This window comes from Mytilus trossulus, chromosome 6 (genome assembly GCF_036588685.1).
Source record: "Mytilus trossulus isolate FHL-02 chromosome 6, PNRI_Mtr1.1.1.hap1, whole genome shotgun sequence".
NCBI lineage: Eukaryota > Metazoa > Mollusca > Bivalvia > Mytilida > Mytilidae > Mytilus > Mytilus trossulus.
In genome coordinates this window covers 47,014,711-47,031,350 of record NC_086378.1, presented here as the reverse complement: position 1 = coordinate 47,031,350, position 16,640 = coordinate 47,014,711, and the positions used below count along the sequence as shown (strand labels likewise).

The 16,640-nt window shown below is 32.9% G+C and overlaps 1 protein-coding gene across 1 annotated transcript in view; it reads left to right on the top strand.

Moving 5' to 3' along the window:
• Positions 1-308: 308 nt before the first annotated feature.
• Positions 309-16,640, top strand: part of LOC134723457 (neurotrypsin-like) — a 51,898-nt gene continuing 35,566 nt past the window's right edge. Inside the window, exons 1-2 of the mRNA XM_063587067.1 lie at positions 309-377; positions 4,227-4,347. Coding sequence (XP_063443137.1) covers positions 314-377; positions 4,227-4,347 — 185 coding nt within the window. The 5' untranslated portion in view covers positions 309-313. The remainder of the gene's footprint in view (positions 378-4,226; positions 4,348-16,640) is intronic.

The following is a 16,640-nucleotide window of genomic DNA, read 5'->3' as shown; positions in this document are numbered from 1 at the left end:
TATGAATGCGATACTTTTCTAATATAACTGCTATAGTTTTCTAATAAAAAATGAATACGATGACACGTCACAACGCATGTCAAGAAAACTGCAAACATGATTCACAAACTTAGTTCATGACCGGCTTAATGTCTGAGGATCAATATCACTAAAATTTCGTATCTGTAACAAAATTAACGCTAACATGAACTTATCATTTCGAAAATGTTGCTTGACCCTAATGATAGTTGAAAGTGTTAACAACCCATTCGGTCTATTATATTATTATTGTGAAAGCATTTTTTACTGTATTTTTCTCTTATATTGCAGAGAAATGTTCCTGCTAGCTGTTTTGAGCATTTCTTTATCAATTTTTGCAATATTTGCACAAGAAGACGGTATGTATGTTTGATACAGTCTATTTGTCTGGTTATGCATTTTTTTTTAATTTGTTTTTGGTATTCTTACAATTTACTACCGGTTTCGTTAAATTTACTGATTCGGACCTGAAAATGCATCCATCTTATATCGGTTAAACGATGATTTACATCTTTTAAAATATATGTTAGAATCAGGAGACTTAAGAAAAAACGTCTGTATAATAATTCAAAGTACTTTCAATATGTGTCTATCTATCATCAATTAGAAAATAACATGTGACTGTGGCTCATCGCTGTCTGTTCCAAATAAGGTACACATACAATCGCCACGCCAACATCAGACTGACAACAGAGCATCCCCTAAGAAAAAAAAAAAAAAAACAACAAAATACAACAAACAAACAAAAAGACTAACGACACATAGTACGGAGTACTCATGTCATTTTTCTTCATAATTTGTGATTTGTATAGGAAATTTTTCTTCACTATTTGTGATTTGTATAGGAATTGGAAATATTTTTTTTAATTGAAAAAAAAATGGGTACTTGTACCCGTTTTGAGTTTAAGTATGAAAACAACATTTATTAATTTGATCAATGTAAGAAATATAAGATGTTTGTGTGAGTTCGAAACTAAATTGTCGAAAGGCTCGATTAGACTGCAAGATGTCTCTTTAGTCTCAGATTTAATTTTTTTAATTTTTCTTACATTGACCAAATTATATTATGCATTAATCTTATACGAAATTAATCCTATTATGATTTTAAAGGGTTGTAAAATCGTTGATCTTGAGCACGTCTATATTATTAAGCGCTCCATACAAAATGCGCCTTAGCGCTTTTACACCCCGCAAATAAACAAAAAGGAAGCCTTACATTATAAAATGAAAGATTACTTTAAATAACTTACACTTTCACAGCATTTAAGATTAATTTTAAGATTTAGGCAAATAATTAAGTTTAAACAGCTCGGTCAATATCCCCGTGTAGAACGCCACATGCGGGGTGTCGCTTATGTTTGACACGGGGTGGCAATTAAAAAGCGAAGAAAAACTGTCAAAGTAAGTTCAAGTATCAAAATTTCTTTATTTAGAATTCTTAGTACCATATAATGTACTACACGAACGGAACTGAAACACAATCTATTTTCTTCAAGTAAAATCAGTCGTTTTCAGTGCTCTGTTTTCTCAAAAACATCTCCCTGGTTTTCCGTGTTACAGATTTTCAGGCTTCATAGGCAATTTTCGGGATAAAACTACTTTAAACGACTTCCCTCCGCATCATTTATATAGAATTGAATACCTATTATAGAATGTAACCAAATACTAGCTTCATACTTGAAATTGATAAAAATATAAATTGTCGCTCGGGGTTTCAGATTTTGTAACTCAAGGGATAGAGGCTTCTAATAAAAAAAAACGAATAGATATGCATATGAATCATGTAAATCGGTCTTTATCTCATACCTTTTTAATTCAAACAAATTGACTATATTATGATAACATATTATAAACTAAAAGTACTTCATTTTGTCTGTTTTTTTAGTCACACAAGACATGTGCTTTTGATTTAATAGACAGTAAAAAACGACTCAAATTATTTTGTTTTGAAGCTCGAAAATGATTTCTATTCCTTTTCAGTTACTATCATGGGCAGAAAAAAGTCACGGATGTGGCTCAATCAACCGAAACATGGAGAAAATCACAGAGCAGATCCTTTATATAAGATTTTGCCGTTGCACTCACTCCAAAACGAATTTGGTTATTCTCTTCAATGAAACACCCACCGGAATCTTTTTCATCCAATGGCAATACAGCTTTTCAGGATCACACTAGTATTCTTATCTATTTCAAAACAGTGATTTAAATCTTGAAAAAAAATGATTTTGCTGCTGAATTCCTATATTTAATAGATGGACCAAAACGTATTGAACACATTACAGAAAGCTTATGTGGGCACAGAATGGCCAACCTCAAAGACGCAGAAATAAGCCATGGACCTTGATACTTAGTATCCCTAAGTCTGACCTCTGTTTAATATATCTTGGTTCTAACATTAAAACAATTCATCATGTTCCATGAGGCTGACATGGTTTCTTTGATACAAGATGTCTACCGTGCTTTCATCAACATGATGTGATATTGTTCCAAATATGTCACTTGCACTAAAAAGAACCGAGTTGATACAAGAAAGGCAATTTCCGCCATGTTACGTTAGCTGAAACAATGACGCCTGTTATCCACTGATCCCAAATACAAATCTCGATTGATGTCAATTGTCAACCGCCATTCCTTCAAACTTATAAAGACGACATGTTTGGCGGATGGCGAGCTCTTTACGGTCTTTCAATCGTGTACCTAAATTTTTAAGCGCTTCGTGTGCTCTTTTTCAAAGAAAAAGTTCCAAAACTTGTCTGTGCCCAAAAATTGTTTGCTTTGTATCTATTTGGTCTTCGGGTAGTGTTTTTCTTTCCTTAAATTTACTCCATATTTAAAACCGTCAGCACGTAACATAAACTCATCATTTTGGTGAATTCAACACATGATAAAGAATGCCTGGAGAACGTTAGACCCAAGATATTTAAAGCAGAGGTAAGACTTTGTGATATCAAGGTCCATGGCGATGAGGTCTGATAGTATCTTTTGGCATGGAACTGCAAATTTAATTCCTGCATCTTGGGAATCGCTCATTCCGCGCTCACACCAAAAGAACAGACGAAAATAAATATTGTTGAAAGAATATTTATTTGCTTTTACCATTCGGATAAAAGATAGAAAATCAAAAGCCATATAAAGTTTTTTAAGATTTTGAATCGCTGTTTGAAATTGTTGAGAATAGTAGTGTCATCGTGTTTAGCTCTCCTTGAAGCTGTCTTGTCATTTGATGATAAAGATACCGGTGAGTGTTTCATTTTATAGAGTAATCGATTTCGTTTCTGAGTGTTGTTTTTTTTTTTGCAGCATGCACATGCGCTTTTGAGAGGAACATGGTAAAGAACTTTGATGCAAATGATAGAGTTTGACTGTTGTTCGCTTCGGCAAAATATATATGGAGGATCTGCTCTGTGATTTTCTCCATGTTTCGGTTGATTGAGCCACATCCGTGACTTTTTCTGCCCATGATAGTAACTGAAAAGGAATAGAAATCATTTTCGAGCTTCAAAACAAAATATTTTGAAACTATCTATGAAATCAAAAGCACATGTCTGATATGATTTAAAAAAAACCAGGTAAAATGAAGTTCTATCAGTTTCTTATTTGTTATAATATAGAAGATGTGTTTGAATTAAAAAGTATCAGATAAAGACCGATTTACATGATTCATATGCAAATCTATTCGTTTTTTTTATTTATTTGAAGCCTCTACCCCTTGAGATGCAAAATCTGACACCCCGAGCGACACTTTATATTTTGAGGAAAAACTAGTTTTAAACCAATCAATTTTAAGTATAAAGCTAGTATTTGGTTAAATTCTATAATAGGTATTCAATTCTATATAAATGATGCGGAGGGAAGTCGTCTAGAGTAGTTTTTTTATTCCGAAATTTGCATATGAAGCCTAAAAATCTACAACACAGAAAACTAGGGAGAGATGTTTGAGAAAACAGGGCACTGGCAATGACTGATTTTGATTGCAGGAAAAAGATTTTGTTTCAGTTCCTTCCGTGGAGTACATTATATGGTACTAAGAATTCTAAATAAAGAAAATTTGATACTTGAACTTACTTTGATAGTTTTTCTTCGCTTCGAAATTGCCACTCTTAACTTAATTGCTTGTGGTTCTGACAATATATAACGAGTGCTATGTTCCTAGATAATATGAACTATAAAAAAATGTGTGTTATAAAAAAACATTTCTATCCTAACAGGTGACTTACGGACTGTTTCCGAAAGACTTGAGATATTTGAGTACGGCGAATGGGGTACTGTTTGTTCTAAAGGTTTTGATGATGTCGACGCGAGAGTGGCTTGTAGGCAGTTGGGATACAGGTATGCACATGATTGTGTTTGTTAAAAAGAGGATTATAAGTTGGTTGTTTAAACCTCGTAATAATTATAGTCTTATGCTTTAATCTCTTTATCAGGTTTTTGTTGTGAATTTCATGTCTGATATCGATTTTCAGGAAATGGAGTAGGAATTGTTATTTCAGTGTGTCCTTATATTCCAAATTTGCTAATATTTGATTTTTTCGAAAAGAAACAGCCAACCAGTAAAAAATATAAAAATAAAATAAAGCATTGAAACTAACTCAATGTCCTGTTATTAGGGCTTCAAGTATTAAATATTGGATCTAGTTAAGGTATTATTGGTAACATTGCGAAAATATTCTAGAACAATAGACAAAAACTTTACAATGTTACTAGCATGGCTATTACAGCCTTAGTTTAAGCGGATATATATATATATTATATATATTTATTTAGAAACTACCCCTTTACAACGAGGGCACTTGAGGACGGGGTATGCACAAATGTGTCTAACAACATATGCAATGAATATATACAGACAAGTAAAAATATTCATAAAACATTTTCAGACTTAAAATTGGTACATTGTAAAATAAGACATCATCTTTACATAAGAAAAATAAACATCATGTACAGCATAAAAATATGACCTTAACTAAAAGTAAGGTAAAAAAATAACGTTTAAAGTTTAGGTTCCAAAACCAATTGTCTCTAAAAAGAACATTTCACTGAACATCTTTTTACTTAAATTGTCCAATATTTTACTAATGTAGGGATCAACCTGATAAAAGCAATTACCAACCATTATTTGTATTTTATCGTAGGACGATAACTCTGTGAAGCAGAGGCCCGGGAAAGTAAAACTTAAATATTCATTTAGATCAGTTATGAATTTATTAAGGATTGAGGCGAAGCCAGAACACTCTAATAGGAAATGTTCAATAGACTCTATAGAATAAAATAAAAACATTTGGCAAGTGGGACTCTCGCTTAGATTTATCATATACAAGACTTTGTTTACAGGTAAACAATTTGTTCGTATTAACAATTTGAGTCTTGCAGACTTGACGTCCAGCAAGTTCGTCAGATATGGTTGCCTTCCTTGTGCAAAGTTGAATTTTGAGAAAATATATAGACTGCTTTTATCATTTATTTCTTGATATTGCCTTCTCCGGACAAACCTTCCAAGACACTGTTTAAATATATTAGAGTTGACATTCGAGTTATAAAAGTAATCCAGACCAACCATAGTGAATAAATTGATCATATATTGTGGATAGTCCCATCCCCTTTGAAGCTTTAAGGACTTGAGCTCTTCAAATACAATTCGGCATAATTTACTTGAGTCAATGCCTTGAATCCTAGCAAAAAAAGACACCCTTTGTCTATCAAAAAAATCGTTTTTTGGCTCCCATCCCAAATCTAGGAATAACGCAGCTTTTGGAATATTCATCTTAGTATTAAAAATCAGTTTTGTTGTTTTATATTGCCATGTTTCAAGTATATGTTGACTAGAAGCGGATGAAGGTACCCATTCGACACACCCGTGTGCTAGAGAAGGACAAATGATCGAGTTCAAGAGGGCATTTCCAAAAGATACACGATCAAAATATCCGTGTTCATTAAGTAGCTTAGTCATATCATTCAGCTCGGAAGTATTTTTTAAGAAATGATTGATATGGTAAGCAAAAGTCAAAAAGCGGGTACAATAAACTCCCAAATATTGATATTCATTAGTCTCGTCCAAATGCTCATTTCCTAGGTACTATTTCTTAGTTTTATCTAAGCGTTTACCTACTATTGAAAATTTAGATTTGTTTGGGTTAAACTTTCAATACTACTTAGATGCAAGTTTTGCTGTTATATCCAGCAGACACTGCAGTTCCTTCTCTGACTTCCAGATTAGGACTACATCATCAGCAAACATTAAACAGTTCAAAATCGAGGAGAGCTCGATGCCAATATTACTGGTTTCAAACATTTCTGTGAGGTCATTCATTAAAACAGAAAAAAGTGTTGGAGACAAAACACAGCCTTGTTTAAGGCCAAATTCTTGGTGGAAGAAACTTGTTTCACTTGCACCCAACAAGACTGTATTAGAAACGTTGCTATAAAGAGATTTGAGCAATTTCCAGCACTTGCCTTGAATGCCATTTTTCCACAAAAGATAGATAAGTCCATTTCGCCAGACTCTATCAAAGGCATTGGAAAGGTCTAGAAAAGCGAGAAACGTTTAATGTTTTTTAACTTTACGAATAGAACAAATACCTTGTAGTATAAAACTATTGTTTTCAGTTCTTCTATTTTTACGAAATGTCCCTGAAATCACCCAAAATATTATTGATTTCCAAATCAACATTACCGATTCTTCCAAAAATTTTGCATTCACTTTATAAACATTAGAAGTAAGCGTGATACCTCTATAGTTATCAATATCGAAAATGGAACCTGATTTATGTAATGGTTTGATGATGCCTTTCTGCCAATCGTCAGGTACAGTTTCGAGCTCAAAAATTATTGTGAAAAGATCAACAAGTCAATCTTCTAGCGCATCCCCGCCATATTTTAAGAATTCATGTGGAATCTCATCGATGCAACTAGCTTCAAGCGACCTAAGGTTTCTTAAAATTGGAACAATTTGTATTCTACCAATATTTACTGAAATATTTGAATCAGGATAAACTTCGTCATTATCAATACTCGGGAGACAGTTATTAACCTCATCTTGCATATTACAATTAATTGGGATATTCTAACCAAAAGAATTACAAGAGTGCACACAATGAAATGTCTCGCCTTCTTTACTAATCATTGCTATTATGTTGATAGTCCTAATAATAAAGCTTTATTACAACTGTCACATAAACTTTAAAAACATTAACCAAGAAAACTAAACATTGACCTTTGAACCATGAAAATGAGGTCAAGGTCAGGTGAACCATGCCAGGTAGGCATGTACAGCTAACAATTCTTCCATACAACAAATGAAATTGACTTATTGCTTATAGTTTAAGAAAAACAGACCAAAACACAAAAGCTTAACACTGAGCAATGAACCTTAAAAAATGAAGTCATGGTCAAATAAAACCTGCGCGACTGACACGTAAATCATGAAATATTTCCATACACCAAATATAGTTGACCTATTGCATATAGTATTAGAAAAAAAGGCCAAAACTCAAAAACTTAACTTTGACCACTGAACCATGAAAATGAGGTCAAGGTCATATGACACCTGTCAGGTAGACCTGTACACCTTACAACCATTCCATACACAAAATATAGAAGACATATTGCATACAGTATAAGAAAAACAGACCAAAACACAAAAACGTAACTATAACCACTGAACCATGAAAATGAGGTCAAGGTCAGATGACACCTGCCAGTTGGACATGAACATCTTACAGTGCTTCCATACACCGAATATACTAGACCTATTGCTTATAGTATCTCAGATATGGACTTGACCACCAAAACTTAACCTTGCTCACTGACCAATGAAATGAGGTCGAGGTCAAGTGAAAACTGTCTGACGGGCAAGAGGCACTGCATGAAATGATACGTTTACAAAATTTATTCATATATTAAATTTCTAGTTTTGAATTTAAGGTCTGATTTATGAAGAATTATTTTAGTAGTTTATTAAAGTTTCATAATTTTGTTAAATTTCTTATTTTCTCAAGTTTAATTTCGATTTATGGGTTATTAAATTTGTTATTTATTTGAAAAATAATACCAGTTTAAATTTGTTATTTAAAAGGTTTAAATCTAGTTTATCACCGTTAAAGTTTTCGTTTAAACATACGTTTATTTTTTAACAAACTACTAATATAAGACAATTTAACCGAAATTTAATTTGGAGTAAATAACAAGTTTAAACTAATAAACTTTCGTTCGGTAAATTTGTAATTTAATGCCAGTTTTCATAACGTGTTTAAGTATCTTGTTTTATTTCAATGATTACTCCTTTTTCTCAAGGGTCAACAAATTAAGGCTTCAATACTGTCAGATGAATACATGTTGTACAAAATAAAATGGAGAGTTAGTAAGAAAAAAAAGGACAAAAGTTACAATCAGGCTTATTATAATTGTCCAAAAAGAAAAAAAAATCTTTCGTTGCAAAAATATCAACAACTTACGTAAATAATTATTCAAATTTTGAAAATCCCCAAATCTTTAGAGATTGTCAACCATGTATATGTCTTCGTTAGATTTCCATGGACATTCTGGTTATCTTTCTATCTTTCTCAATAACAGAAAATACAAAACACAACAAATAACAAGAGCTCTATAAATAATGGCTAAATTTCATCGTTTGTTTTTATTGTTTTATAAGGAATAACTAAGAAATAAATAGTTTAAACAACATGTATTTATCGAAGTTCATAAACACAAATAGAAGATATTTTTAGAAACAAGCAGTTTTGGTTATCTCCCTTATTATAGACTAAATATATTTTGCATTTTGACATTCTTCTTCCATTCGATAATAGTTATTATAATCATATGTATACATACGAATATACAGTGCACTTTGTCAGATATTTCTTAAAGATCGTATTACTTTTTTAATAGTATTTATAATGGGATGTAACTCATTTTGTCATCAGTCATAACTGTATCAGAGGAAAATATTTATTTTTAAAATAAGTTATCTCCCATTACATTTGAAAAGCGTAAATATTAAGATAACATTTTATAAAAAAAATCCTTTTCTTCTTTTTTTTATATTCAACACTGTTTTACGGATGGATGGGTAATCCTTAAAAAAAAAGTTCCGCATACTAGTATAAAAGGGCCCAATAAGAAAAAGTAAGAGCTGTTTTAGCGCAAATTTCAAAATATTCACGAAGTAAACAGTTTTTTTTCTTTTTTCCAACATCAAGTTGTCGTAATTTGCTACTGACTCTTTCGCAAATAATGTTACCCGTTTGTACAACATAATTCGCTTTTCCGTAAGTGGAAGTTACGCGGGCGCATTTTATTTGTGCGCATTTTGTGATTACATTGGCGCGAACTAGTTTTTCAGAAACACTGTGACAGGTAAATTAAGATAATTCATATTTAAAATGACTGTAGTAATATTGAACTTGAACATGTTCAAAACTTGAATTATATATTTTTTTCCTAATTCTGTATTTATTTGTTTATTTAAAGAAAACGAAAAGACTTAAAAGCAGACCGCAATAAGGACCTCAAATTGGATGTATTATTCATTTTATCTAAAAAAAATTATCGTAAACACAATCTTACGTTTTGGGCAGGTTACATGTGCCTTCCTCTTTCTCTTATTTCCTATGAGTTAAAAAAACGATGAACATTTAAAAAAAATGTGCATTATGACGACCTGATTTGAAAAAAATCAGTGAAGATCACTTCTAATCTCCCGATAGAACTGTAAAAATAATCTGTCCTAGGACAGTTCTAGATAGAACTGACCAAATCAGTTCTAGCAGGTAGAATTATCTGAATCAGTCTTAGGATTGAAACGTTCAAACCTAAATATATATATATATATATATATGCATATATAAACCAGTCTAAATTAAATATATTATTCTTTAGACTTATTTATATTTAAGACAAAGAGTTCTTAAAATTGTTCTATGGACAGAACTGACTAAATCAAATCTAGCAAAATCAGTTCTAATCGTAGAACTGTTCTAGTCGTAGAACTATTTAAAACTGTTCTAGGATAGAACTGTCAAGAGCAGTTCTAGGTAGAACTATCTAAATCAGTGATTATAGGTTCGAACTGTTCTAGCTAGATATAGAACTGTCTAAAAGGTGTCAGGATGACAGTTCTACATAATATCCTAGAACAGTTCTCCTGACAGCTTCTGACAGTTTTGGTGAAAGGTTTGACGTTATCTCCACTGCAGATGTCTACTGAAGCCAATAATCAATGGCCCGATTCCTTACCTTATATGAAATTCACAGGTTAAACGTTTAAAAAAGAAAGAGCCATTCTTGCCCCTCCCCCTCTCCCCCCAAAATTCCTTAAGAATAGAAAAAAAATCTGAAAAAAATGTATACTCCGTATACTAGTATATGCGCAATGCAAGGCGGTGTTGTCATAGAAGTTAGAAATACAGCGGGGAGGAAGTTATAACCGAGGAAGTCACGAATCAGATCTACTCTAACATAGTAATTAGGTTGATTATGTAGGCACTTATATATATATCGACCTTATAGATCTACCAATATATTTCCAATGACGTCACATAATCTGTATATATCTGTGTGCACCTTATCTACTTTTGTCCCTATTTGATCAGGTGACAAACAATCCACTTTATATCCCAGTTGTAGGTTCGAGAATGCATTCTAGTAAAGTAACTTTATAAATTTAGGTTAAAGTTAAAGATATCAATATACTAATAAATTCAGCAATTTTAAGGAAACCATTAATGAAATCCCCCTTTTTTTCTCCTAACTCCTAATTAAACGGTTTAAGCAATAACCAACAGAGTCAATCCAATGTGGTATGCAAATTTGTAGTACTATTTCATAAAATTATAGTCAATACACTCAGTATACACAAGTTATTGTCCGGATACCAGAAAAAAACTTGTTTCCACTCCCTCTTTTTTGCCCTAATTCCAACATTGAACCTTTATCACAAAAGTCAATCACAACCTTTCTTGTATGGTATGGAAACTTGTGGTACAAATTCAGAGAGGTTCATTCACTTATATTTTCGAACTAGTCCTAGACATTGCTCATATCAATCTTTGATTTATGCTTCATAAATATCTGTCATTTTTTTGTACATGCGTATAAAAGAGCGCTTATGTAATGCAACATTCCCATAAAACTATTATTTCTGAAGCCTAACACATTTTAAAAACTAGATGTGTCAAAGCGACACAATTGGCCCCTTCTCAAAAAAGTTGAAAAATCAGCAATTTCAATGTGGACATTATGGACACATGTGGACATGTTCCGGACCATATGAGTATTTGGACCGTCATGACCATATGCGTATACTCATATGGTCCGACCATACGCGTATGGTCCGACCGTACGTATGAGTATAATACTCGTTTGGTTATTAACGGGCCGGACCATAGGAGAATTTGGACCATACAGGTATTTTTTTTGTAAATCACACAATAAAAGTTTCAATAATACAAAAACTTTATCTAAAAAACAATGTATTATTTTTTATAATTCAAATACTACGTAAAAAAGAATATTTATGCCATAGTAAGTTTTCATCGCTAATTACATTCTTGCATGTAGGCTTGGGGTGACATTTACTTCCACATTGATATTTATGTATTGCAAGTAGTGAGACTTTAATAAAATATTGAATCTGAATCTTGATAATAATTCTTGATTCCGTTAGCAAATATACAGCTCATAGGATTAAATACATAGTACACAAATTATACAGTTTACATAAACATTTCACAGCATTAATATATAGCGGAGTTTGGCATACCATTTACATTTGTAATAAAGGTACAAAACAAAAATCAAGTGTTACGAATTTTCTCTGCCTCGTACAGATATTTACCCAGATTATTTAATTAATTAATATTTCTTACAGATAGTAATTGAAATAATTTGAAGGTAGATGGGTTTCTGTAATAATATATCTTTATACTATAATATGAAGATAAGATTAACTATATGATAGCGTCTTTTTAAAGAACGGTCATACCATATGAAGAGTTAAGAAGTATTTAAAGTAACCTGCAACAGATTGTTAATTACCCCGACCATAAGCGTACGGTTGGACCATACGCGTATGGTCGGACCATATGCGTATATAACCATATGGTTATGATCATACGCGTATGGTCCAAATACTCATATGGTCTGGAACAGACACAAACATAATATAGTAGTCCTACATATAAAAAAATCAGCTCAAAATTTAGAGACATATAGAAAAAAAGTCTGTATAACTGATTTCTAACAATTTCCAAAGTTGTAAACCCTTCATTTTGGCAAAAATAAGCGGAGCAAAACAATTTAAACAGGATCTGTAACTCATTGTGGTTAACTTACATACCAAGAATCAGCCCAATAAAGCATTGAAAGCATTTAGAAAAAAAGTCGGTATAGGTGAGATTTTCAAAAATTTATCAAATTCCTAAGCCCAAAATTAAACTAAGCAAAAATTAGCCGAATTGAACAAAACTTATTCTTGATCATCATGGGTAACTCGAGCTCGCATACCAAAAATCAGCCCAATATCTGAAAGCGTTTACAAAAAAGTAGTGTTGTCAAATCGTACACTTTTGCCTAACCGGTTACTCGGATAATTGTTCGACCGATTACCCGGTTAACCGGTAATTTAAGTTGGTGTTTGAAAGCCTTATCAAAAGAACCCTACACATAGATATAAGATGTGGTATGAGTGTCAATTTGACAACCTTTCATCCAAGTCGTAAATACGCTTTTAGAATTGAAGTTTTTCCTTTAGCATTATAAGGCTTGTCTGTGAGGATTCCTTGCAAAGTTTGACTTTTGATAATCAAATACACCGTATCGTCTATGGCGTTATTACCAACTTCAGATTAAAAAATACAAAAAAAAAATCTTAATCTCGTAGAATTGAATATATATCATTTGTCTGAAACCGATTATTCTTTCATTTCTCTTGTTGTCTCCGAAAATAATGGGGTGTGTTTCAATTTGAAATGATTAATTATAAAACAAGAAGATGTGGTATGCTTGCCAATGAGACAATTTCTCACAAGAGACCAAAATGACACAGAAATTAACAACAATAGGTCATTGTACATGCTGTACAACCTGTTTCTTCACTGTGTTTGCTTTTTTCTTTAAGTTATTCGTACTTTCACGTATACATTGAGTACATTCACATTGGTTAACATTTCCCATTTTTTTAATTTAAAGTAAGACTAACCCTTGCACTACGGAGGTTGCACATTTAAATGTGAGGTTTACACAATGTTAGATCGAAAACGAAATAATGAAGTAATTGGTAGACAATGGTAAAATAAAATCTCATTACTGATTTAAAGTTACTGTTACACAAATACGTTTACTAATTATGTTTCTGAAAGATCCTGCCCCGAACTCTAATTAATTGTATGTTTTTAGGATTAACAATATCAATCAATAAATATACTGGACAATTATTGATCTGTCAAACTAATAACCACGACGACAATTTTTAAATAAAACATAACTAATTACTGATTTAATTTTCAACACAAATTTATATTAAATCCATCGAAATCGAAAAAAGTCCGGTTAACCGGTTAAGCTAGCGTTTTTGGTATTCGGTCGATCGACCGATTAACCGGTTAACCGTTGACAACACTACAAAGAAGGTATGTATAATTGTGCTTTTCAACAAATATCGAAGTCCAAAGACCGTAATTTCGGTAACAATTAGTAGAGCGGAACCAAACTTAAACTCGATCTGTAACTCATCATGGTTTACTCACATATATACAAAAAGCAGTCAAATGTCTGAAGAAGTTTAGAAAAAAAAAATCCGTTAAATGGTTTGTTGCGGAATTACGGAATTACGGAATTACGGAATTACGGACAAGGGCAAAACTATATGGCACCGACATCCTCGTACGAACCTTTGTTGATGATGTATCTCTGATATACATGTAAGTTTGATAAAAATTTAGAAAGAATTATACATATGAGAGGGCTTTTAAACTGGGTGGCCGGACATATACACGGACACAACCGGACTCCTGGTAATTTTGTGTTGCCCATAATGCGGGATTCACACAGCTGAACATTGCTCCCGTTTGAGACCAGACACCGTTAGAACACGAAAGGTAAAAAAAAGTCGGCCTACTATCCGCAATGTCCTTTAATGTCCTATTATTCCCCGATCGCTGTAGTATGCATTCGTAACATATTCCTACGGCTTAAAGAGGTCCAAGTGAGGTGACTTTTAGTAGCAATTGGGCAAACTCGATTTTGTCTAGTAGGATTTCAATCGTGATTATGTCGTGACAGATTCTGCTGTAACAGTTACAGTATCGGATCAAAATCGGAACAATGTTTTGTGTTTTCTGGACGGTGTCCTGTGGAACGAGCATGATCTGGATAAATTTGTCATTGGTGGGTTTTTTTTGCGAGTTGAGTCAAGATTGCATCCCGAATACGAACCGTCTTTGACGAACCCGTTCCGAAGCAGTCCCGTAATTAATACGAAATTCGGCAATAATTCACTCTTCTGAGTCCGGAAAATTACTGAACACGAAACGATTGAGTATAGATTTTTGTTCTGTGACTTTCTGTCCGTTTACCTAAAATATTTGTATGATGACCTATCTTGATCTCTCTATATATACATTAACATTTCCCGACGAATATCTAGCGCAAGGATTCTTCTTCTTGATCCCTATTCGAATTTTATTGACTTTCAAAAGTTATCGCATCGAAAGTTGAATCAGTGCCAAGCAAGATAGACATCCAAACATTTTCGTTAAACGAGTCAAATCCGTCTTCTGGTTGCTTAATCGATCTGTGATGATTGAGTCTGATCGACAATGTGAACCTTACTTTGCTAAATCGATACTTAAACATTTAACTTCTCTTTTCTTACTCGATGCTTGACTTTCATATCGACAAAAACTCGATGATGGGCTCTCTTTTATGTGAAACCTGCCTGGACTATATGTTTAGAACTTTTTTGGCAGTCAAATTGGCAATTTTTAAATAAAATGTAAGCCCAAATTAGCGACCCAAGAAACCCAAATTTAGTAGTTTGAATTAACCAAAAAGGTAAAAGAAATATTTATAATGATAATGTTTTTTGCAAAACATAATACCAAGACGGGCTATTAAAATGCAAACATGATTTACACAATTATGCATATACCTAAGATGTTATGTTATGGTATGCTGCGGATCGATAACGAAGCCGTACAGCAACATGCATGTATATAGATACATGTAAAAAAGAAGATGTGATATGATTGCCAATGAGACACTATCCACAAAAGACCAAATGACACAAACATTAACAACTATAGGTCACCGTACGGCCTTCAACAATGCCCATACCGCATAGTCAGCTATAATAGGCCCCGATAAGACAATGTAAAACAATTCAAATGAGAAAACTAACGGCCTTATTTATGTAAAAAAAAATGAACGAAAACAAATATGTAACACATAAACAAACGACAACCACTGAATTACAGGCTCCTGACTTGGGTCAGGCACATACATAAATAATAAGGCGGGGTTAAACATGTTAGCGGGATCCCAACCCTCCCCCTAACCTGGGACAGTGGTATAACAGTACAACATAAGAACGAACTATAAAATTCAGTTGAAAAAGGCTTAACTCATCAGATAGACAAAAAATACAAGTACAGTTTCGATCAAATTCTGTCGATCTGCCTGCTGTCATTTGAAAGAAAATTCCAATTTATTTATTTTCAAGGAATCCCAAGACCCGGGGGGCTCCCTGGTCCCCCTTCTAAATCCGCCTCTGATCCTCTTTTATAATTTTGACGACTCCTCTCCCAAAAACTACAGTTAAATATGCTTTTCGAGCGTCTTTATTGTAGCAGGCTATTCTTAATACGACTAAACTTTCATCTTCCAAAGTTAATCATTCAATTTTTAAATGTTGACCTTGCTATAGAAATTTTATAATTTAAAAACACAAGTTGTGTACATTAACAACGCTCCAGTCTGAACAAACTGATAAGGCAACTTATCAGATGACAGTAACTACATAACTTCAAATTAACATGTCAAAACTCATTTATATCAACCATATACAACTAGGTACACAGCTGCATTCAATGAAACATGATCAGAGATAAAAAAAAAAATAGATGTATATTCTGAATCAGATCCCTTCTTTTCGATACAACATATAAACGAGAAAAAAAGGGGGGGGGTGTATCAGAAGAAAAATTATCTTTATTTTGAATAAACTGATGTATGCAAATTGCAAATTCCAATTAAACGCTATCAGTGATTACTGATCATTTGCATCGATCAGATCTGCATTTCTTTTGCACCGATTTTTTTTATTACATTTTCGCCGAATTTGTGCATCATTGCGCTGTTTGTGTACTTGTAAATTACAGGTTCATTTTGATCATTATCAATCTCTTCTGTAGTACAGAAGTTATGAATTGTCAATCATAACATGTATATAACTGTTGTAACATACTCACGGGGGGAGGGGAGTGAAAGTTGGCTTCCGAGCAGGATTATAAAAAAAAAAGATGTGGTATGGTTGCCAATGAAACAACTCTCCACAAAAGACAAAAATGATACAGAAATTAACAACTATGGGTCACCGTACGGCCTTTAACAATGAGCATAATTAGCTA